We start from the raw sequence: 23,094 nt of genomic DNA, 5'->3' as shown, positions 1-23,094 counted from the left end.
TGCTTGGGGGCCCCAGGCTCATTGCAGACAGAGGCTGCTCTGCCCTCTGCCTGCCTAGCTCGCTTCATAGCTTGGAATTCTCCGCAGCCCAATAGTGGTGGCAGATGCCCCAGGCCCCAGCCTGCTCCTGCTTATTCCATTGACTACCTGATCAGTCCATAAGGGGGGCACAAGCTATCTCACTGGGCTTCTCCCTTTGAAATGTACAAGAGTCGCGGCGGCTCTTGTACATTTCAAAAGGAGAGGCACAGCAGTAGGGACCCCTCTGCTTCCCCTGCCTCCCACAAGGCAGTGCTAGTGGGAACCAAATTTTAAGCCGGCTCCCCCTCTGCCCCTCCTTGCTACCTTTCTCTGATAGAGGCAGCAAGGGCAGAGGAGGAAGCAACTAGTCGAGTGACTACTCGACTATCTAAGCTTATGCTTATCGGGTGGTTGACTAGTCGCTTCCATCCCTAGTTCCAACCCTGCTCTTGACTCCTGATTCTGGCTCTGACCCCTGAAGCCAGCCGGCCTCATCTTCATTTCTGACATGCACCTTGACCTGTCCCCAGTGTGTGTGTGTGTATGGGGGGGGTCCCCCTCGTGCCACCAGTCAGTATTAGCTTTAAACACGGTTCCGTACATGAATCATCTGTGACCCTCCAAACCCCGTGGCAGGGAAAGAACGCCAAGTGACGAGGACTTACGGGACTTGTTGATCATTTTTATCAGCAGGTGAGGCACCACCCGGTGGCTATTGCTCTCATCGCGGCCACTGCTGGTCACCTAGAGGGGAAAGGAACACGCTTTGAGTCGCCCCGGCCAGGCAGAACATCTGGTCCCCCTGCACACATCTCTGCCCCTCCACTCAGCCTGGCACTAGAAGTCATGCCTGCTGGCAATCAGTGCCATCGAAGCCACTGCATTAGTGTGGCCTGGTGACAGTGATGCAAGCAGTTAAGCACAGATGCTGATCCCAGACAGTATCCAGAAACACACTCAGGTATTCAAAAGCGGCTCGGTGAATTAGCAGATAAGTTACTATTGAAAAGGAGGCTTTGAAGATTCCTTTGCAGAGATTACCGATAGGTGTTTACATTATGCGTGCCGCTCAGCAAGGAAAAAAAAGTCAAAACCACTAGAATTTCTGTTTGTATTAAGGTTTTGTTCCATGTGAATGAAATGTATTAAGGCGGCAGAAATAGGACTTCAGATGTCTTGTGTATCAGCTTCTCTTTCCAAAAAAGCAGGTATAGTTCCCAAATGTTAAATGCCATGAAAATCCTAAGGGTCAATGGCTAAGCACTTTCACAGAACTTACAAAAAAATAACTATACATCTGTGCTTTTAATGCACATTCACATAAAATTATGTTTACGCAGCTGCATATTATTCCAGGAGGTACTGTAGATCAAGACTAATAACCGTGCTTCCCTTCCCCTGGAATCCCTGATGCATACTGCTGCTAAACATTGATTACTCATTAGGGTCGGAATTAAAAATGTGAAGAGTCGTAAGTTCAGGCTGCACTGGGGAAAGTTTTCCCCGCTGAAGAGTTCTCTCCATGTTGCTACCAAAATAAATTACCCGAAGTAGCCCAACTTTTCTTTTTCCTAACTTTGCAGGATGGGGCATGCATAGCAATTGGCAACCTTAATTTTCAATTCGCCTTTATTAAAAAACAATCTGGTACCTGCACGCACGTCAAGTGAAGGAAAGCGACCACCCAGGCTGTCTGCCTCTGGGTCTGCACCAAGCAGCACATGTGTTTTGCAGCTCCTGACCAAGCGGACAGCTGCAATGCTGACATCACCAAGAAGCTGAGCAGAGCGGGCGGAACAGGCAGGTATTAAAGCTGTGTGCCTCATGACCGATTCCGTATCCTTGAAAAGAATCGGATTCCTTTGATCCATGTGGAAGGAGGCAGCCCCCGGCCCCAAAGGGCTCCAAGATTTGCCTTTGCTGCCCTGCTCCCTCATCTGGTCTTGTGCATTTTCCAAAGATTTCTGCTCTTGCAGCTGCCTGAGTTCCCAAATACCTCTGCTCCGGAAGACGCCGCCCTCGGACGCACCAGGTGACTGCACCATGGTGGAAGATCTCAGGGGAAAGGTTTGAAATCACATTCCTAATTATCACTTTGTGGGACGGATGTAAGTGACTAGCCGACTACCTGATAAGCATAAGCTTATTGGATAGTTGAGTAGTCACTCAACTAGTCGCTCCTATCAAAGAGAGGCAGCAAGGGGGGGAGGCAGGAGCTGGTGCTGGGGGGAGCTGGCTTAAAAGTTGGCTCCCCCCAGCACCGTCTCTGCGGGAGGCAGAGGCATCCCTACTGCTACGCCTCTCCCTTTGAAATGTACAAGAGCCACCCGCGGCTCATATACATTTCAAAGGCAAAGGCACAGCGGGAGAGCAAGTGCCCTCCCTACTGACTCCTCGAGTAGTCGTTGGAAATTCTGTCGACTACTCGATTCTTTGATTAATCGAAATTTAACATCCCTACTTTGTGGTTAATTAAGGAAATATAAGGAGAAGTCCCTCCCTGCCCACATACAGCACGTTTACTTTAGTCAGAGCCGGTGTCTGCAAGCTGAGTGAATTTCAACAGCTCAGTCACTTGGTTTAGTACTTTGGTTCTGAACAATTCCATCATCAAGTCATGTTTCCTAGAAACCTGCAGGATCCCTGTGGAGGAAGACACCCCTCTGGAGCAGCAAGGAAGGGTGCCAGCAAACCGGGCCAGGACGCTCTGCCAGAACGGCCTTGGCTTCAGGCATCTGTCCTGCTGCTCCTTAGCCGTGGCCCAGACAAACGTCAGAGCAGTCTCACATCCCTGAACATCCCCAAACACTGCCAGGGCAACGGGAGTCAGTGCCGAGCCCTCTTCAGAGCCTCAGCAGACACGGGGATTTATTCCTTTGCTAAGGGAACGTAAGAGCCTGTGAACAAAAGACCAAGGCTCCAGCAGCGGCAGAGAAGAGCGACCAGAGAGCATTAACTCGCAGTCACTTCCAGCGTGGGCCCCATCTGGAAAGCCACCTCTCATTAGCAATCGCTTGAGCCTTTCGCAATCTGGCCACCCGCCGGGCTGCCCAAGTCTTCGATAAAGACAGAGAAGTAACCAAGGACCCGGGGTGACCTTACCAACTGCAGGGGACTGAGTGGGCAGGATCCACCTACTCGACCATAGCCGATAACACCTACTTAATGCTCCACAGCACAGCCCCAGACCGACACTGCAGATAAATATGCCTGGGAGGAAGATTCCCTCCTCACGGCCCACCTTGGACAGCAGTTTAACTCCAGCAATTTTCACCATCTGACTCTCCTCACTTCCCGGGGAGACTACACGGACTCCAAGGCCAGAAGGGCACATGGTAGCTGTCCAAGCCTGAGAAAAGAACACACCGTTCCCCAGGACTGGAACCCATGTCTGCCAGCACCAACAGCTGCAGCCTTACTCCTGTGCCACCGCGTCACCGCATTCAGCAGTGTGCACCTGGACCACACCAACAGGGGTGCCATTTAGGGGGAACATTAAGGTGCTGTAATCTCCCCTAGAGTTTGATTGTTAGATGATCATAAAAACATTGCCCGGTACTCCATCATAGCCTAAAACAATCCCTCCTCCACCAAACAGCCCCAGACCGTCTCTGCAGATAAATATGCCCTAGAAGAAGATTCCCACTCATGCTCGCTTTGGACAGCAATTTAACTCCAGGAAGCAAAGTGGTGTGCTCCCGGGGTCTGTACTGGGACCAACACTGTTCAACTTATTCATAAGTGATCTGGAAAAAGGGGTAAGCAGTGAGGTGGCAACATTTGCAGACGATACCAAATTACTCAAAAGAGTTAAGTCCAAAGCTGACTGCTAAGAGTTCCAAAGGGTCTCACAAAACTTGGTGACTGGGCAACACAAGGGAAGACAGAATTCAGTGTTGATAAATGTAACGTAATGCACATTGCTTTGTGCACATTATCATTGGGAAAGGAACAGACAGTAAGACAGAAAATATTCTATTGCTTCTATATAAAAAGTCCGGGTATGCCCACATCTTGAATACTGCATGCAGATCAGGCCGCTCCATCTGTCAAAAGATATATTGGATTTGGAAAAAGTCCAGAGAAGGGCAAGAGAAATGAGCAGAGGTAAGGAACAGCTTCCACATTACAAACACTGGGACTTTTCGGCTTGGAAAATAAATGACAGGGAGGGGAACATGTTACAGATTTAGAAAATCATGAATGGTGTGGAAAAATTGAATAAGGAAATATTATTTATTCCTTCACTAACACAACACAAGAATGTCATCCAATGAAACTGAAAGGCAGCAGATTTTAAACAAATAAATTAATTCTTCATGGGCAACCTGTGGAACTCCTTGTCGGGATGGTGGAAAGGCCCAAGCTAGGGATGTGAATGGGTAACTGGTTACCTGCTAAGCATTACCCTTACTGGGTGACACTTAGGGTAACTGGTTAACTGGAGCCTGAGAACAGCCCACTGCAGGGTGGCCTGGCAGCCCTGCGGGCCTGGGAGATGGCCAGGATTGGGGCTGAGAGGCCAGGCTGGCGCAGCCCCCAGCCACGGGAGGTGGGGAGCGGGGAGAGGAGCTGGGCTTGCTTCCCCAAAAATCAAGAGGGTTGGCTACCGTAGCGAGCAGGGGGCACTGCCCCCTAGTAAACACAATTAAACTGTAAAACAAATGAACAAAGGAACTGGAGTCCTAGATGAAAGGAATCTGCTGAGCACACACACCGAGCATGGGAATAAGAAGTGAAAATTAACTAATTGTGTTGACACTGTTGATGTAACCATGATGGTCCCAGGATGTGACACACCTCAGGTGGATGAGGAAATAGCTTTTATTGACTCAACTTCTGCTGGTAAAAGATACCAGCTTTTCTTTGCCATGTTACAAAGCACGTCTCTCTTGCCAACCCAAGTTGGGCCAATAAAAGATATTACCTCATGTACAAAATATAGGAACATAGGACTGAAAGGAGCCTCTAGGATCATCAAGTCCAGTCCCCTGCCCTCTCAGGCCACCCCCTCAAACAATCCCCTTCATAAATACAGCCTGCTTCAACTTAATACCAGCCTGGTCTGCTGCCCTCGCTGTTCCTAGAGGGAAACTGTGCCAGAGCCTCCTTTCTCTGATGGTTAGAAACCTGCCTCTAATTTCCAGCCTCAGTTTACTCAGGGTCCCTTTAGCCCCATTTGTTCTTGGGCCAGCAGCGTTCATCTTCAGTAGCTCGTGTGCCTGGCTGGTGTACGCCCCTGATGAATTTCTGGTGAACAATGAGATTCCCTTTGTGCATGTTTAGAAAAGTCCAGCTTCGTAGCTTCCTTTCATGAGACGGGCTCTCCACTCTCCTGACCTACCTGGCAGCCCTCAGCTGCACCTGTTCCAGTTTGAATTCATCTTTCTTGAACATGGGTGGCCAGAACTGCAGCCAGTATTCCAGATGAGATCTCACCTGTGCCTCTTACAATGGCATGATTATTTCCCTGTTTCTACTGGAAATCCCTCTCCAGACACATCCTGGGACCACATTTACCTTTTTTCATGCATTGGTAGCTCACTGCCACCGACACCCACTGGAGTGGCCATCTGAACTGGGGATCTAAATTCTATTCCCGGCTTGCGGGGGAACCTCAAGGAAGTCACCTCCCATGGATGTAAAATGGGGGGATAATTCTGACTTGCTTTGACAGCCCAGAGTGAGAAGGGCAGAGGGTTAACAACAAACAAGGAAGGGGAGACAAGTAGAGCAGAAGTTGGAAGAGCAGCACATCGCATCTCAGCGTTTTCTACAGCACCCATCCCGTGCCATCTTCTAGCAGCTGATCCTCATCAGAAGTGGGCCTCATCCTCCTTGATTGGATCCACCTCGTCATCTCCAGCCTGATCCTGGCCTGCATATTTATACCTGCCTCTGGAAATTTCCAATACATGCATCTGACGAAGTGGGTCTTTGCCCACGAAAGCTTATGCTCCTGCACTTCAGTTAGTCTATAAGGTGCCACAGGACTCCTCGTCGCTTTTGCAGATTCAGACTAACATGGCTACCCCTCTGATACTTGACACTTCTTAAAAGATACCTTTTTGTCCCTCACTGCTTCTTTTATATGGTGGTTAAGCCACGGTGACACTTTTTTAGGTCTCTTGCTATGTTTTTTTAATTTGGGGTATACATTTAAGTTGGGCCTCTATTATGGTGTCTTTAAAAAGTTTCCATGCAGATTGCAGGGATTTGGCTCTAGTCACTGTGCCTTTTAATTTCTGTTTAACTAACCTCCTCATTTTTGTGTAATTCCCCTTTTTGAAATTAAATGCCAGGGTGCTGGACTGCTGAGGTGTTCTTCCCACCACAGGAATGTTGAATGTTATTATATTATGGTCACTATTCCCAAGCGGTCCTGTAACGGTTATTTCCTGGACCTGATCCTGCACTCCACTCAGGACTAAATCGAGAATTGCCTCTCCCCTTGTGGGTTCCTGCACCAGCTGCTCCAAGAAGCAGTCATTTAAGCCATTGAGAAATTTTATCTCCGCTTCTCTTCCTGAGGTGACATGGATCCAGTCAATATGGGGGTAATTAAAATCCCCCATTATTATAGAGTTCTCTATTTTGGTAGCCTCTCTAATCTCCCTCAGCATTTCAATGTCAGTATCGCTGTCCTGGTCAGGTGGTTGGTAATATATCCCTACTGCTAATTTCTTATTATTGGAGCATGGAATTACTATCCATAGAGATTCTATGGAACATGTTGATTCACTTAATATTTTTATTTCGTTTGATTCTACATTCTCTTTCACATACAGTGCCACTCCGCCACCCACCCGGCCTGCTCTATCCTTTCGATATATTTTATATCCTGGTATGATTGTGTCCCACAGATTTTCCTCATTCCACCAGGTTTCGGTGATGCCTATTATGTCAATCTCCTCATTTAATACGAGGTACTCCAGTTCACCCATCTTATTAGTCAGACTCCTAGCATTTGTGTACAAGCACTTTAAAAATTTGCCACTGCTTATTTGTCTGCCCTTCCCTGATGCATTGGATTCCTTTGTATGCGGTTGTTTGTCTGCTCTGGCCCATGGTTTGCCCTCTCCCCTCCTCTCTTTCTGACTACAGCTTAGAGAATTTCTATCAATGGATTCTCCTCTAAGAAAAGTCTCCCTCCGATTTACATGCATCTCCGCACCAATCGGCTTTCCCCCATCTCTTAGTTTAAAAACTGCTCTATGGCCTTTTTAATGTTTAGTGCCAGCAGTCTGGTTCCACCCTGGTTTAGGTGGAGCCCATCCTTCCTGTATAGGCTCCCCCTCTCCCAGAAGTGTCCCCAGTTCCTAATAAATCTAAACCCCTCTTCCCTACACCATCGTCTCATCCACGCATTGAGACTCCGAAGCTCCGCCTGCCTACCTGGCTCTGCGCGTGGAACTGGAAGCATTTCCGAGAATGCCACCATAGAGGTCCTGGATTTCAGTCTCTTTCCTAGCAGCCTAAATTTGGCCTCCAGGACATCTCTCCTACCCTTCCCTACGTCATTGGTGCCTACATGTACCACAACCACCGGCTCCTCCCCAGCACTACACATAAGTCTATCTAGATGCCTCGAGAGATCCGCAACATTCGCACCAGGCAGGCAAGTGACCATACGGTTCTCCCAGTCATCACAAACCCAACTATATATGTTTCTAACGATCGAATCACCCACTACTAACACCTGCCTCTTCCTAACTGGCATTCCCTCTCCCTCAGAGGTATCCTCAGTGAGAGAGGATACCGCAACATCCTCTGGGAGGAGGGTCCCAACTACGGGATGGTTTCCCTCTGCTCCCATTGAATGCTCTGTTCCCTTGAAACTTTCATCCTCCTTAAGAGCACTGGGGCTCTCAGACTGGAGGTGGGACAGTACTACAGTGTCCCGGAAAGTCTCATCAACATAGTTCTCTACCTCCCTTAGCTCCTCCAGTTCAGCCACCCTGGCCTCCAAAGCCCGAACTCGGACTCTGAGGGTCAGGAGCTCCTTGCAATGGGTGCACACATACGCCACCTGCCCACAGAGCAGGTAATCATACATGTTACATGTGATGAAATAAACAGGATAGCCCCCACTCTGCTGCTGGGCTTCTGTCTCCATTTTTCTAATGAATAAGTTTAAGTATAAACTGGGATTCTGGAATATAGATTATTCTAAGAGTTATGTTTTAAAGAAGGTCAGAAGTCACTAGTGCCCTTTAACCTCCCCCTCTAAACTCCCTCTCCAAACTCTCCTGTTAGCTGTTCCTGTTCACAAGCTCCCCGGTCGCTGAGTCACAGGCTTATATAGCTCTGGTAGCCCCTCCCCCTGACTGAGGCTCAGCCAATTAACAGAGGCTTCTAGATTTCAAACCTTTTAGAAGCTCCTTCAAACAAACAAACAAACAAACAAACCAAACAGAAGCTCAGCACACAGCAAATAACTCCCCCACACACAAACACACACTCCAGACAGCCACTTACCACAAGGGTCCCATTTTTACTCCTCTTTTACCTGGAGAACTCCCTCTCCAAACTTTCCTGTTAGCTGTTCCTGGTCGCAAGCTCCCTGGTCGCTGACTCACAGGCTTATATAGCTCCGGTAGCCCCTCCCCCTGACTGAGGCTCAGCCAATTAACAGAGGCTTCTAGATTTCAAACCTTTCAGAAGCTCCACAAGAGTCCCGTTTTTACTCCTCTTTTACCTGGAGAACTCCCTCTCCAAACTCTCCTGTTAGCTGTTCCTGTTCGCAAGCTAAAACTGAATGTTTGACTCATAAGAGTATAGCACTTGGAGTATACTACCAATCACCTGACCAGAATGGTGACGGTGATTATGAAATGCTCTAAGACATCAGAGAGGCAACAAAAACAAAGCACAATGATAATAGAGGGATTCGACTATTGAATGCAAAGATACAATTTCCAATACCACTAATCACTGTTTCTTTGGGCAGCTAGCCCTGAAACCCACATGGTGAGAGGCAGTTCTTGATTTAGTCTTATGTGGTGTACAGGCTCTGGTCCAACAGGTGAATATAGCTGAATCGCGAGGTAACAACAACCACAATTTAATTAAATTTAACAGCCTGATAGGGAGAAAAATACCAAAAGAAACCAACATAGTTCTTGAAGTGCTAAGTCAATAGGAGGAAGTTAGTTAACTGGAAATTAAAAAGAACACTCACAGGAATGCAATACCTGTAAGCTGCATGGAAACTAGTTACAAACATCACAACAGAGACTCAAATTAAAATGTATAGCATCTTAGAGCTGGAAGAGACCTCAGAGGGTCATCAAGTCCAACCCCATGCCCAAGGCAGGACCAATCCCAACTAAATCATCCCAGCCAGGGCTTTGTCAAGCCGAGACGTAAAAACTTCTAGGGATGGAGACTCCACCACATGAAATTAAAAAAATAGTAGAACCAGAACATGCCACCATGGCTAACAACAGTGTAAAAAGGAAGAGGCAAAAAGGAATCTTAAAATTGGAAATCAAATCCTATTGAGGAAAATAGAAAATAACAAACTCTGATAAGTCAAGTGTAAACATAATATTAGACAGGAGTCCAAAGAAGAATTTGCAATTAGAAAAAAAGACAAAAGCTAACAGGAAAAAAATTAACTACATCAGAAGCTCAGAAGCAGGAAGCTTTGCCAAACAATCAGTGGGAAACACAACCCATCCTAGTGCTTCACCACCCTCCTAGTGAAATAGTTTTTCCTAATATTCAACCTAGACCTCTCCCACTGTAACTTGAGACCATTGCTCCTTGTTCTGCCATCTGTCACCACTGAGAACAGCCTCTCTCCATCCTCTTTGGAGCCCCTCTTCAGGTAGTTGAAGGCTGCTCTCAAATCCCCCCTCACTCTTCTCTTCTGCAGACTAAATAAGCCCAAATCCCTCAGCTTCTCCTCGTAGGTCATGTGCTCCAGCCCCCGAATCATTTTTGTTGCCCTCTGCTGGACTTTCTCCTATGCTTCCACATCCTTCCTGTATCGCAGTGGGTAGAGGGGGAAGGTGCCCAGAATTGGATGCAATGCTCCAGATGTGGCCTTGCCAGTACCAAAGGGATCTCACAATACTGAGTGACTGGGCCACATAGTGGCAGATGAAATTCAGTTTTGATATATGAAAGTAATCCCCACTGGAAATTGCAATATCAACATATGCATACAAAATGATAGGGAGTAAATTAGCTACAAGAAAGAGATCTTGGAGTCATTGACTATGTCTACACTCGCGGCTTCTTGAGTCAGAAATATGCAAATAAGGCTAAGCATGGAATATTGCCGAGCCTCATTTGCATACCTAATGAGCTGCCATTTTTACAGAAGCGGCTCTTGCGCCAGAAGGAGTCATCTACACTGCCCCTTCTTGTGCAAGAAAACCCCTCTTGCGCAATGCCGTTAATCCTTAAAATAATTGGCGTAACGGCATTGCGCAAGAGGGGTTTTCTTGTGCAAGAAGGGGCAGTGCAGACAGCTCCTTCTGGCGTAAGAGGTTCTTCTGCAAAATGGCAGCTCATTAGGTATGCAAAAGAGGCTTGGCGATATTCCACGCTTAGCCTCATTTGCATATTTCTGACGCAAGAAGCCACAAGTGTAGACATGGCCATCATGGATCAACAACGAGAAGTCCTGTGGCACATTATAGACTAACAGATTTATTGGAGCATAAGCTTTCGTGGGCAAAGACCCACTTCGTCAGATGCCACAGGACTTCTCATTGTTTATGCAAATTCAGACTAACATGGCTACCCCTCTGATACTTGTCATCATGGATAGTTCTCTGACAACATTTGCTCGATATGAGGGAGCAGTCAAAACAGCAAACAGAAAGGTAGGAACCATTAGATAAGGGATAGCTATTTACTGCCTTATTATCGTAATATCTCTGTGTAAATTTGTGGTACACCCACATCTTGAATGTTGCCTGAAATTCCAGTTACACCATCACGAAAAAAAAATATTAACATTGGAAAAGGTACAGGGAAGGAAAATCAACATGATTAGAGGATGGAATAGCTTCCATATGAGGATAGATTAATACGACTGGGACTGTTCAGCTTTCAAGAGAGATGACTAAGGAGGTATACGATAGAGGTCTATAGAATCATGAATGAATAGGGAAGTGACATAGCGGAGGAGATGATCCAGCTTAAAAGCTATGAAAATGTAGAACTGTATCCTTCACCCGCCTGAATCCCACAGTGCAGTGCTGTGGGTTGGGAAGGTGCCTGTTACAGAGAGGACTAGGCCAGTGGCCCCCTACTGGAGGCTTTGAGGCTCACCTATACCCCGCCCCCGAAAAGAGTAGTAGAGAAGTCCTCCAAGCTCCCTTGAGTGGCTGTGTGAGAAGCAGCCAATCAAGGCCTAGGAAGCTCGTATAAAGAGAGAGCTGCTGGGCCAGACGTAGGCAGTTCCTGCTGGAGCTGCCGGAGTGTGGATGGTGTGGCTGGCTGGCGGAGCGCTGCACAGGATGGTGCTGCCAGGAGCCAGAGAGAACAAGAGGGAGCTGGTGCCGGTGCTGGGACTCTATCTTGGCCAAGCCCTGAGGAAAGGGAAAAGACGGGGCAGGGTCATGGGGAAGTGACCCAGGGAATTTGAGCAGCAGTAGAACTTGAATGAACGGACACAATGGACAGCTGCTATTTACAGGGGTCCTGGCCCGGGGTCCAGAGTAGTGGGCAGGCCTGGGTCCCTCTCAAGTCCCCATTAGCCCCTGGGGGGAAGAGGACTGGAGACTGCGGCACCCCAGAGGAGGGAGCTCTGGGGCATTGCTCTATTCTGGAGCAGGAAGTGACAGAGTATGCCTGCAGGCACATGCACTCAGGCAAGGGGGCTCTTGCGAGAGGAGCGGGAACCCCATCACAGGACCCCAAAGCTCCTACCAATACTGTTGGGAACTATGGGATAGATGCTTCCAGTCTCCCTGCACGTAGGTACCTATTATAGCTCATGTTGTTGCTCTCCCATACTGCTCCCAGCAATCTCACCAGGTACCAGCAGGGCACAGTTATGGCATTTCATAGGTTCTGGCATTTAACTTTTAGGGTCCCGCCATTATTGGCTGCTCCTCTTGGCCCTTTGGGATTTAGCTGGCAGCAGGCCATTCCACAGTCCCCATTTTACAAGGCATGTAGAAGGCCAAGAGGCAGCCAGTCTGAGGAGCTTTGCCATTGGCGTCACTGGGTTCTGGGTCAGGCTCACTCTAAATACTCCCAGTCCCTCCACTGCCAGTGCCAGGCGGGGCTTGACCGTGGAGGTGGCTCGGGGGTTGCTGGCCATCCTGCGGGGTGGATCCTTCCGTCCAAAAGGAAACAGAGCGCTGGGAAACGCAGTGTTATGGCCTGGGATGTGGCGGAGAGCTGCACCTTTTCATCCTCTCTGCATGGCTCTTGTTTACAGCCCCCCCTTCCCGGCTGAGAAAAACCAAACACCTTGTTTAAAAATGCTGATAGAAGCAAAGCACCAGCTCACCTTGCACAGCAACCAGACGGGTAGACAGGAGCTCACAGTTCACATCTCTCCCCCATGCAGAGAGAACACGACATCTTTGGTGCTGTCTGTTACCCTGCAAAATCACGTCAGTTTCATCTCAGCAGATGGTCAAGTACCCAGGCACTAACTTTCCAATAGTCAGAGGTCCCATCCGCCCACCCCTCCCCACCCCAGTCTGGAGACACACACACACTTCTCACCGCAAGAAGAGGGCTAGAGAGAGCAGGTTTGCAATATGACTAGCATTCGGGATTCCACGCTCCATGCCCACCCAGCTGATCGGGTCTGTGCAGTGACCTCTCACACCCTGCTGGCACAGGATAAACTAAATCACCTCTTTACCAGAAATTGGGAGAGTCCAGAGAACCCTCAACTGTGTGGCAACTTCACACAGTGCTGCTGTCTCCCTCTCCCCTGAATGTCTCTCTCAGTTGGGTGGCAGGAAGGGGAGAAAAACAGATGAGGCAGTGATTTACTATTAAAATGACACGGTCACCAATGCTCTGGGTAGCCCAGATAGCATCTCTCCACCATCTTTTCCCTACCATCTCTGAAAAGAGGCAGCGCACGGCACAAGAACGGATGTGGAACACGTAACTTGTCTGCTTTCTATTCATCTGACGAAAGCCTTTGCTTTCTATACTCCGGAAATTCTCACATTATCTCTCATCTGTTTTAAATTAGGGCTTTGTTCTCGGGAGAGCAGGAGTGATTAAGGGCAGATCAGCTATCAGAAACGCAAGCTGGAGTTAGCACAGGCTCTGAAATCTGCCTGCAAGAAAGCAAGACCCGTTTCCGGGTCCAGATTGTGATCTAATTTCAGATCAGAATGATAAAACAGCAAAAGCCTCCAGATTGCAAACGACTGGAGTTTTCCCTGCACACACAATATAAAGCAAATGCAACAGCTACTCTTTTAGTAGGACCTACAAAAATGCCATGCTTCTATGCCAAATCTGAGGGTGCAGTCTAGACTACAGGTTTTTTTTTTTTTAAAGAGTGGCCTTTTTTCGAAAATACTTCCCCTGCGTCTAGACTGCTGCCGCATTCTTTCGAAAGAAATCAAAAGAACACAGCAGTTTTTTTGACCGCGGAAAACCTCGTTTTACGAGAAATAACGCCTTTTTTCGAAAGTGCTCTTTCGAAAAAAGGTGGTAATGCAAACTGCGCTTTTTCGAAAGAGAGCATCCAGACTACCTGGGTGCTCTCTTTCGAAAAAGCAGCTTGCTTTTTCGCGTACTGGTTGTAGTCTAGACGCTCTCTTTCGAAAGAGGCTTTCAGGCTACGTCTAGATTGCGAGTGAGCTCCTTCTACTTCTTAGCATGGTTAAAAGCCTGGTGTGACAGGGATAAAAACATTTAGAAGAAGCAGAGCAAGGGAAACACAGAAGGCACCTGTGGGTTCAGTATGCAGCCGGACTCGGAGAAGGGAGCACAGACTTTGGGCACATGAGCACAGGGGTACATGAGCACAGAGCAAGGCTGTGGTACACATCACGGATGCACACTGACAGAGCAAGGGGGAGGTGGGGTGCAGACCTAAAGGGCACCGTGCACAGAGCAAAGTCAGGATCAAACTCCAATGAGCTGGAATCCAACAAGCTGCCTGTGTATGAGCCAGAAAGGGTTCTTGCAAATGGGATCCACCTTCCAAGCGTCAGACAGGACACAAAGCAGCTCCTTGGGTGGAGAAACCCCCTCCCCATGGGGAATTTGTGAGGAAGGGAAAAAACTAGCAGCTGCTGGTATCTACGGCTGTGTCTAGACTACATGCCTCTGTTGTCAGAGGCATGTAGATTAGACACATAGGCAAAGGCAAATGAAGCCGCGATTTAAATGATCGCGGCTTCATTTAAATTTACATGGCTGCCGCGTTGAACCGACAAACAGCTGATCAGCTGTTTGTCCGCTCAGCACACTAGTCTGGACGCTCCCCTGCCGACATCAAAGCTCTTTGTCGGCAGCCCCGTTATTCCTCGTGGGATGAGGTTTACCGGGGCTGCCGACAAAGGGCTTTGATGTCGGCAGGGGAGCATCCAGACTAGCTCGCTGAGCCGACAAACAGCTGATCAGCTGTTTGTCGGCTCAGCGCGGCAGCCATGTAAATTTAAATGAAGCCGCGATCATTTAAATCGCGGCTTCATTTGCCTTTGCCAAAACAACAAATCTACATGGCTCCGTTTACGGAGCCATGTAGTTTAGACGTACCCTACATCTCCAGCCTCTTCAAGGTGCAGAGTACTTTAGAGATAAGAAATGCACCTCAATTCTCTTGCCTTTCCAAATTTCAATCTGCGCTGCTCTCTTAGGGGCTTGTCCTAGGAATTACTGCTACACAGTCACAACCACCAAGCTAAATCCTGCTGTCCCCCTGGCTTCAATACGGCTGAGTAAGGCAACCAACTTAGCTGCCCTGGGTTCTAGTTTAACAACTTTTTCCCCACCTGGTGACAGACGCTGCCCTCCTCCTATCAGGAAGCAGAATCAAGCATCAGCACCGTGGTTACATTCTGGGGGTTATTTCACAACTGGGACTTTTAATACAAAAATAGACAGTTTTAATAAAACCAGTAGTAACAGACATCACTCACCAGCCACTATATTTCACATCACTCAGCCTGCAATAATTGTAAATACAAACCACAGTGTAAAATATATCGACTGCTATAACCCCAGTTGGTAACAGCACAGAATTCTACTCTTGCCGGTGTATAAATCAGATACGTAGGCTGTAATCAACAAAGGGCACGGAAGCAATCTAGATAAAATCACTGCAGACCAGGAGAGCTTTCTTTATTATTACTAACACTGAGATGTGCACTTTTGTTGGGTTTTATCTCATAGTCTGCCTCTATTTCAATGCATGTCTCTCTTAGGGGTCAATTTCTATTTTCAGTTGGTGAAACTTCGAGGGATTGATTTTCTGCTGTACCAGGAAATGCACGTCTCATTTTGTGGGATTCCTTGTAGAATGCTGTGTCATTCAAACAGGAGTATTCAGACTCACAAGAGACGTCATACGCTGATCTTTAATGTTATTGCTCCATGGTCCTCAAATCATCTATTCCTTCCTCCCTCTTCACCAATGACCATGTTCTCTTTCCTCATCAGATCCATTTATTATGAGATTACATTAGGCATCTGCAAGGCTTGGGAAGCAGGGCATATTGTAAGTTCTTCTTTATTAGCTGAACTTCTGAGGATTATTCATTTTGCATTATTGTAGCCTGGAACAGCTCCATCAGGGTTCAGATCCCTCTAAGCACTATTAACGTATATAATGAAAAATTCATGCATATAAAGGAAAATATAATTAATGCACAGAAAGGAAAAAACTATCACTACCCCCAAACCACTTACAATCTTAATATATGGAAGAGACGGAGCTCATGGGAACAGAGAGACAATGATTCTGAGCTGTTAATGTTGGGGATTGGGTTAAACTGTCAGGTGTGTCTAAGCTTCATTCCAGACAGCGGCAAGAGACGTTTCATCAGTCCCTTGCCTGAAACAAAGGCATATGTGAGTTAGGGATGTGAAGGACTAGTCAACACAATAGTTGACTAGATAGTTGACGAGTTGCTTCTCTTCTCCCCCCCCCCCCCCACTTGCTGCCTGTATCAGATAGAGGCAGCAAGAGGAGGGGAGAGAAGAAGGGGGTACTTCAAAGTGGTAGTGTCGCACGCAGCCCGAGTTCAGCTGCTCCGTGCGGCGCTGCCACTTTGAAATGCTGCAGGGAGCCTGGTGTTGGGCTCCCTGAGGCATTTCAAAGCAGCAATGCCGCCTAGAGCCCAGGGTCAGCGAGGGAGTCCCCAGCTGACCCCAGGCTCCACGCAGCACTGTCATTTCCAAGGCAAAGGCGCCCTGTCTAATCGAATAGTCGATGCAAAAATGCATCGACTATTCGATTAGTCAATTAACCACTACTTAACATCCTTAATGTGAGTTCACTCATGAGTTAGAATTATACGGATGGAAGATTTACTCAAATTTTGGGTGTGAGCAAGAGAAAGAGAGAGGATGAGCTGAAGAAGCAAGCTCAAGCCACGCAGACAGAAACTGAAGGCTGATAATGTGGCCCTAGAAGCAAGTCAAGAGAAAAAGCTCTTTGGGTTCAGGTCTGCCTGGAAGAAGACTTGGAACAGTGAACAAAGGAGTTTTCTCCAGCTGTGTTTTTCCCACTGGGGTCAGGAAACCAGGATGCGGTTCTTTGGCAATCAACAAAACTGCATCAAAGAAATACTCGACCCTCACCTGTTTCTTCTCCTATCCAAACAACCTATTGCCAACCTGACTCGGAATGTTTGGCTAACACTTTGGTAACGAGGGATGACATCACTGTTTATTAGTGTGCTACGGTGTGATGACGCATCGGGGAGCCCCCGACTCTGTACCCCTATCCGCAGCCAGGTGGGACTCTCAGTCAGCCAGTAGAGTAGGAGGTTTATTGGTTCTCCGGGACACAGGCGATGATAGCAGGGTACACTGAGAGTGGACAGCCTTACCTCTCCTGGCTTTAGTCTGCCTTGCTCATCTTTCTCCCCCAAACTGCCCCTTCTCCCAGCCACCCGTCACTCACTCCCCAAAGCAGTCACACCCCTTCCTTTGTTCAAAGTCCTTCCCCCGGCCAAGTGAGAAGCTGCCAGGCTATTGTCTACATGTCTTGGCTCAGGAGATCCCCAACCCCCACCGGGCCCTGCACAGACACAGAACAGCACATGATCACAAAAGCAGACAACCCCCCCCCCCACTACATCACATACGGTAGAACCCAGAGCCCTACATGTGGGTCAGGACCCACGAGCTAGGTGATGCCCAAACACAATCTAAGTGTAAAGTAACATGGAAGAAGGCAGAGAACCAGGAAACCAGGAGGCAATCCTGGACAGCACATGAGCAGTGGGCTCAGCACAACACAGGCCTTGCCAATTTCACGATTTTGGTAGCCATCACGGCAAAGGACGTCTCGGAGGAACCAGAGGGCAATGAGATAGCATAACCATCAGCAATCAAAGAGGCCCAGGTAGCTGCAGCATGCAGGGACCACAGCAGGGACTGTGTCACATTCTCAACCTGTCAAAAATTAAAATAAAATACCACAAGGCAGCAAAACAAGTGCAGAGGAGAGATAACCTATATGGCAATAGAGTCCCAAAGCACTCATCTTATCTGCTACCCAATGCAACAACTACAGATAGCTAGTAGACACACTTGACCTAGCAGAATGACAATTCCAACGGTCAATTGCTTGTCCCGGTCACCCCCATGCTAACCCCAGGCATCCCACTCAATCTTCAGGTTAGGTGGTTACATTTGTCCCTTCTAAATTCCCCTTATACCTTCTTTGCATGCTGTACTCCTACACTGTTGCTATGTGCAGTAAAACACCAACTATGTTCCACCCCGAAGAAGGGCAGTTCATTGGTGGATGACGTCACTCTGGCTTGGGAATGGAAGGCACCAAAGAAACATCAGTGGATTACGCTAACAACTTATCTACTTTGAAGGTGGGCCAAGATACACAGGAAACAAAACCTTCTTATTCTGGAATAGAACTATCCAGACATGGATGGGGGTATGCCAGAATAGCTGTTCCCAAACAATTCATGTGCGGACCAGCCTAAGTACTACATGGGCCATTTAAAGGCCAATGCATCAACGGAGGCAAATGGTGCCAGCATCTCCAAATCCCATCCCTGGGTGTGGAAATGCAGGTATACCGGGGTGTGATGGGGCAGCCCCACCCCGCACTGAAGCCCAGGGCAGCCACCTGGTGCCGGGGGCGGAGAGGGCTCCACCCACACAGCCCTACTGGGCATGTTCCTGGGGGAACCAAGGTATAAAAGCCTGCCGGCCTGCTCCAAACGGGGAGACTGCAGCCAGAGCTGGGGCTAGTGCCCCACGGCCCGCGGCACAGACCAGACGGGCAGAGAGGAAGTTGCCAGGCCGGCTGGATCCACCGCCGCCAGTCCCAAGCCGAGCTCGGCCCCGACGGCGGAGCCGCCAGCCGACCGCCCTCGCCGTGACCCAGGCACCGGACCGGCCGCCCCCCAGCCCTGACGGGGGACGTGCCACGACTGCCACGCGACCCACGCCGACCGGTGAGACCACGACGGCCGGGGGCAGGGGGAGGAAGCGACCCAGGGCAGGGAGCTGGAAAAGCCCCGAGGGCTTGGCGCCTTGCAGGGAGGAGCCCCCCGAGCCAGTGGTGGGAGCCACCTGCCGCTCATAGGGCCCTGGGTCGGGGCCAATGGAGAGGGAGGGCCCGGGCCCCCTTACCCCTGCTGCCCGAGACCCCGGCGAGTGGGGGCTGGGATAAAGGACTTTGGGACTAGGCCTCAGGGCCTGCGTATTGAGGACTAGGCTCGGAGGCCGTATTTCCCCTACTGCAGGGGCAGTGGACTTTGGGACCAGGCCTCAGGGCCAGCGTATTGAGGACTAGGCTGGGAGGCCGTATTTCCCCTACTGCAGGGGCAGTGGACTTTGGGACTAGGCCTCAGGGCCTGCGTATTGAGGACTAGGCTTGGAGGCCGTATTTCCCCTACTGCAGGGGCAGTGGACTTTGGGACTAGGCCTCAGGGCCTGCGTATTGAGGACTAGGCTGGGAGGCCGTATTTCCCCTACTGCAGGGGCAGTGGACTTTGGGACTAGGCCTCAGGGCCTGCGTATTGAGGACTAGGCCGGGAGGCCGTATTTCCCCTACTGCAGAGGCAGTGGACTTTTGAGGCTAGGCCAGTGGGCCATATTTCCCCGAAAAAAAGGCGCATCACGCTTCGGGCGTAGGCCCAAGTGGGCGGGATTATGCCCCGCAGGAGGGCGGCAAAACCCAACGTGAGGGGTGGCCCCCAACACGGGGCAACAGACTCCGGCATTACTTGTGGCTGCAACTCACGCTTTGTCCTTTGGGAAATCAGTTCTAAGTTCAAACCAAGCGTAAGAATTGGCTTTCGATCATCTCCCTTTCGGGAGCCACTGACAGTCCATGTGAAAAGAGAAGCTGTGAATTTCCAAACAGCAAACATTAGATCCTGTTATCTACCTACGTGCCCAGAACACTATGGCTCACTGGGTCAGTTAGAGCCCTCTAAAGAGGAATGGCAATCCGGGAGTTGGGTTGTTAGACAGTCCAATCCTGCGTACATACTCAGACCACGTCTGCACTAAGAGAGCTTTGCCAGTCAGGGTACATTGGAAGTGCAGTAGCACTGGGGTCCAGTCAGGGTGCTTGGTGAAGGACGGCTGCAGAACGAAGAGATGGTAAGTGATGCGCTTTCACCAGCAGCGTTCTCTTTCCTCCCACACACAAAGTAAGCTGTTTCGGCAAAAGGGCACTCCCGCTGGTGCTAGGTGCTTGGCTGGCACTGCAGTCAGGGCGCACATCTGATCCCGTCCTGTCGGTGGAAATCTGCAGCTTAGTCTCTCTCTCGCTTCCTTTCCCCATCTGTATAATGGGGATCAGAGCACTGGGGTGTACAAGGGCCATTCTGTGTTCAAGGCCGGAGGCAGGAACGAGGGCTGAGACACACCTTAGACTGAGAAGACTGCAGCAGCCAGAGATGCAAGCGGCCTCTCGGAGTTCCTGCCTGCCAGCAATGGCACAGCACCCCCCTAAGTGAGAGGACACCCCAGTATCAAAGCCAAGCCTCGCTTTATCTCAGAAACAAAAACTCCTTCTGTCCCTGGAGGGGCAAGAATTGCCTGAAAATTGCTGGCCCTTGCTACAGTCTCTGGAAGGGTTGCCACAGCCTCAGCACTGCAGCCCCAAGGCAACTGAGGCAGTGCCCGGCTCTCATGATGTATTCCATGGGTCTGCCAGCTCTGGGCCCAGAGCGCAGTGGGGCAGGGAGGAGAAAGGCACGCTGTCATCTTCAGTCACATCCTGTGTCTGCCTCTATCTAGTTCCAGCTTGCTCCTGTTCTTTTAAAAGCTGGTGGGGGGGAGAGGGGTGTGGGGAGGGGGAGATAGCTGCTCGGCTTGCTAGAGATAGCCACGGCTGTCTGATAATGGCTTCTGTCATGTCAGGCCTCCTCTTGCTGCAGCGGCTGGAGGAGAGCCAGCTGAATACAGTTATCGGAAGGGGGCATGGGGTGGGAGTCTGTCGCATCTGAAGCGGCCTTTAGACACACACCCAGGGCATCGAACGGTAAAGGCAGGCACAGACTTTGTGTTCCCTGCTCTAGAATGTTCTGTGTGTTGTGCTCAGACAAGGGGAGGTTCTCAGCAACGTCTGTGACCTGACCCAGGGGCTGGGAACCAAAGCCAGGCCATGTATCAAAGAAAATGCTCACAAGATCATTGTCCAGTCCAGGAACTTGGCAGAGCTTCTGCTAGTGTACCAGGCGCTAGACAGTTACATTGATACAGCCATACAGGTCTAGACTGGGATGTATTTGTCCAAGATAAGAGCTGTGGCAACTCAATGAATAGGGATGTTTATTCAGGATATCAGGACCAAGGGGGATAAGAAGAGGTTACTTACCTCGTAACTGTAGTTCTTCGAGATGTGTTGCTCATGTCCATTCTGATTAGGTGTACGCGCGCCGCGTGCATGGATTCCGGAGCTTTTTTCCCTTAGCAGTATCCATAGGGCCAGCAGGGAGCCCCCTGGAGTGGTGCCGGTACACCGGTGCATATATACCCCTGCTGGCCCCTCCACCCCGTCTGTTCCTTCTTGCCGGCTCCTTCCGACACGGGGAGGCGGGTGGGATGCAAAATGGACATGAGCAACACATCTTGAAAAACTACAGTTACGAGGTAAGTAACCTTTTCTTCTTCGAGTGCTTGCTCATGTCCATTCTGATTAGGTGAATCCCTAGCCATGTCCCCCTTCGGAGGCGGGGTCGGAAGGTGACTACCTAATTATCCTTCTGCAGATCTCAGAACTGCCCTCCCAACAGCAGCATCCTCCCTGGCCAGTTGTGTAATCGCATAATGCTCCGCAAAGGTATGCACCGACGACCATGTCGCTAACCTGCAGATTTTCAAGATCGGCACATGAGCTAGGAACGCTGCCGACGTCACCTGGGCTCTCATGGAATGGGCCGTTATGCGCAGTGGTGACCTACCCGCACCCTCGTAGCACAGCCGAATGCAGGAAGTAATCCATGAGGATATACGCTGCGCCGAGACTGGCAACCCTTTCGTTCTTTCTGCCACTGAAATAAACAATTGAGGTGACTTACGAAACCCTTGTGTCCTGTCTATGTAAAAAGCCAACGCCCTCCTAACATGCAGGGAGTACAAAGCCTGTTCCCTGGGTGATGCATGTGGCTTGGGGTAAAAAAACTGGTAAAAGATAGGCTAACAGCCTGAAAGCATGCTCCAGCTGCCGTCACGGGCGGTAAGAAGGAACTGAGGTGGTGGAGGGGCCAGCAGTATATATGCACCGGTGTACCAGTGCCACTCCAGGGGGCTCCCTGCTGGCCCTATGGATACTGCTAAGGGAAAAAAGCTCCGGAATCTGTGCACGCGGCGCGCATACACCTAATCAGAATGGACATGAGCAAGCACTCGAAGAAGAACAAACATGTCAGGAGAGAAGTCTTACTTTGCGTTTGGCCAAGAGGGCAGTGAAGAGTCGTGCTGCTGCATCGACCTCCCACTGTGAAGAGGGCGCCATGCTCCACATAAGGTATGTCAACTCCAGCTACATTACTTACATGGTTGGAGTTGTGTACCTTAAAGTGACCTTCCCGGTCTAGTCTAGACCTGGCCTATGGTTTGATCTGAGGCTTTGATTACACTGACAAAGCCTTTATCCATTCACAGGTGCTTAACCCCACCCCTGAACAACAAAAGCTTTGCCCTGGCCTAGTGTAGACAGTGCTTTGCTGGCAGGCCTGCTCCCCTGCCCACAAAGCAAAGGCTGCTGGAAGCGGATGGAAGATTTTTGAGGGAACCGTGTTTACACTGCCCTGCCTGACTTAGCAACATGGCTGTGTCGATAGGACAATGCTGCTAAAAGCTGTGTAGGGTAGACATACACTCAACTTGCTATGCTGTAGTTTGCACCCACTGTCCCTTGTCCTGCCATCTGTGGCAAGAGACATTTTTTTAATCAAGGGAAGGAATTAATTCCACCTTCTCTTCCCTACCCAGCCACCCCCATTTCTCCTGCTGGAACTGACAGAGACATTTCCAACCCCTTGCCTGAACTCCCAGCTCTGCTTTACCTGCCCCCAATTAGCTGAGTCAAAGGCCCTGTCCTGCCGGATGGGCAGGCATACCAAGGAGGAACCGCTCTGTGAACCACTTGGCTTGATCTGAGAGAGTGCACAAAGGTAAGTACATGATGTATTTGGTTACTAATCCTCAGCAGTTTCCAATATGGATTTAGAGCTTTGCCACTGAAGGACTCATACCTTGGCCAAGACCATCATACATCCCCAACGCAACAGTCATTATTCCCTCTGCCTCCTTTTGTTTTATTTGGCCATCTTCACTGAGGATGGGTGTGTGTTAAAAGAACACATCATGAGATTGCGGCAGAACCAGAAATGTTACCAGGCTGCTGGGGAGACCTGGCTCCCAGAGCCAAACTTTACCTCTCACCATCTTTCTTCATTATAACTTCAC

At 49.5% G+C, this 23,094-nt stretch overlaps 1 protein-coding gene and 1 long non-coding RNA gene across 30 annotated transcripts in view; both read right to left on the bottom strand.

The window, feature by feature from the left end:
* The window catches only part of ST3GAL4 (ST3 beta-galactoside alpha-2,3-sialyltransferase 4), a 162,588-nt gene that overhangs the window by 22,038 nt on the left and 117,456 nt on the right, over positions 1 to 23,094 (bottom strand). For 12 of the 29 annotated variants that reach the window (XM_075909648.1, XM_075909651.1, XM_075909653.1 and 9 more), the window contains one exon: positions 12,500 to 12,593. In XM_075909648.1, coding sequence (XP_075765763.1) covers positions 12,500 to 12,593 — 94 coding nt within the window. Of the gene's footprint in view, positions 1 to 686; positions 766 to 12,499; positions 12,594 to 23,094 lie in introns of all 29 variants that reach the window. The other 17 variants (XM_014572778.3, XM_075909656.1, XM_014572782.3 and 14 more) reach the window with 2 other exon arrangements.
* LOC142820511 (uncharacterized) lies at positions 15,292 to 21,881 on the bottom strand. The gene is made up of 2 exons (XR_012897733.1): positions 16,774 to 21,881; positions 15,292 to 15,784 (listed from the first exon to the last, which is right to left on the bottom strand). It is a non-coding gene; the product is annotated as an uncharacterized LOC142820511 (long non-coding RNA).

The sequence above is a fragment of the Pelodiscus sinensis genome, chromosome 26 (assembly GCF_049634645.1).
Source record: "Pelodiscus sinensis isolate JC-2024 chromosome 26, ASM4963464v1, whole genome shotgun sequence".
NCBI classification, from domain to species: domain Eukaryota; kingdom Metazoa; phylum Chordata; order Testudines; family Trionychidae; genus Pelodiscus; species Pelodiscus sinensis.
This window is presented reverse-complemented; position numbering and strand designations above follow the sequence as displayed.